The sequence below is a fragment of the Humulus lupulus genome, chromosome 1, assembly GCF_963169125.1.
Source record: "Humulus lupulus chromosome 1, drHumLupu1.1, whole genome shotgun sequence".
Taxonomy (NCBI): Eukaryota; Viridiplantae; Streptophyta; class Magnoliopsida; order Rosales; family Cannabaceae; genus Humulus; species Humulus lupulus.
Window position 1 is genome coordinate 125,711,344 of NC_084793.1, and position 1,048 is coordinate 125,712,391.

The window sequence follows — 1,048 nt, forward strand, 5'->3', positions numbered from 1 at the left end:
TGAATCAACTATAAAAAGAGAAGAATCATCCTCTAAAACACATGCATCCAAGACAAATAAATTACTATTACCTTGGATTCCAGTTGCCTTGAGGGCAGGGCAATTACGCTTCCAACGCCCCTCCTCCTTGCAGTGGAAACATTGTCCTTTAGCCTTCTTGCTAGTTGGCTTTGCTTCAGCAGGATTTTTAGTTGTCGGTGCCTTTCTAGTTGCTTGCTTCTTAGCCATCTTTTTCTCCTTCCTTGCTTTCTCTTCTTGCTCTCAAGTACAAGGCTAGGTTAGCCTCACCTTGAGCCCCTGATAGTGGCAGCCTTCTTCTCAGGTCCATTACTCGGTCCACTGTTTATTCCTTCATACATCTGGAGCTCATTCAACAGCTGAGTCATTCCATAGTCTAGCTTGTTAAAGAAATAGTTCGTGGTGAACATAAGGAAACTACGTGCAAGGTTGTTGAGAATGATTCCAACTTGAGTCTTCTCATCAGCTGTTGCTCCATGCAGCTCAACTTCTTGGAAGTATTTCATCATCTTAATGAAATGATCATGACCATGTTGGCCAGGTGCCATCCTACAATTCACATACTTCTTGGTAGCCTCGAAACTAGCTTGCGATGACTTGTGCCCAAACATTTCTTGGAGTTTCTCCATGATGTCGTAAGTAGTTTCAACATTCTCCATCTTAGTCCTTAGCATTTTTGACATGTTGACGAGCATGTATGCATTGGCCTTGTTGTTGGAAGCAGTCCAACGTTCATACTTCTCGGCCTTTGAGGTGTTCTCTATGGGAAAGTCAGGTTCGGTTTCACTCATCATGAATTTTGAGTTGTCATCGATCAACACTATATGGATATTAGACTTTCATTTCATGAAGTTCTCGCCGGTTAGCAACTCCTTGGACAAAAGAGAAATAATGGGGTTGGAGGCCATAGAGCTACAATTATCAATAAAGTAGAAATCAACCCATTGTTTGACAAATATTCATTCATATAAATTTCAGAAATAGCACAACATATAAACAATGTTCAAGGATAAGTAAATACTAAAAAACA

At 40.6% G+C, this 1,048-nt stretch overlaps 1 protein-coding gene across 1 annotated transcript; it reads right to left on the reverse strand.

Annotated features, from left to right (window-relative positions):
* Positions 1–284: 284 nt before the first annotated feature.
* LOC133821403 (uncharacterized) lies at positions 285–809 on the reverse strand. Its single transcript, XM_062253719.1, has one exon. The coding sequence runs from the start codon at positions 807–809 to the stop codon at positions 285–287; it is 525 nt and encodes a 174-aa protein (XP_062109703.1).
* Between the last annotated feature and the right edge of the window lie 239 nt (positions 810–1,048).

Excerpts from the sequence above, each read along its gene's own strand:
- LOC133821403 (XM_062253719.1), bottom strand. The coding sequence starts at position 809 with ATGAGTGAAACCGAACCTGACTTTCCCATAGAGAACACCTCAAAGGCC.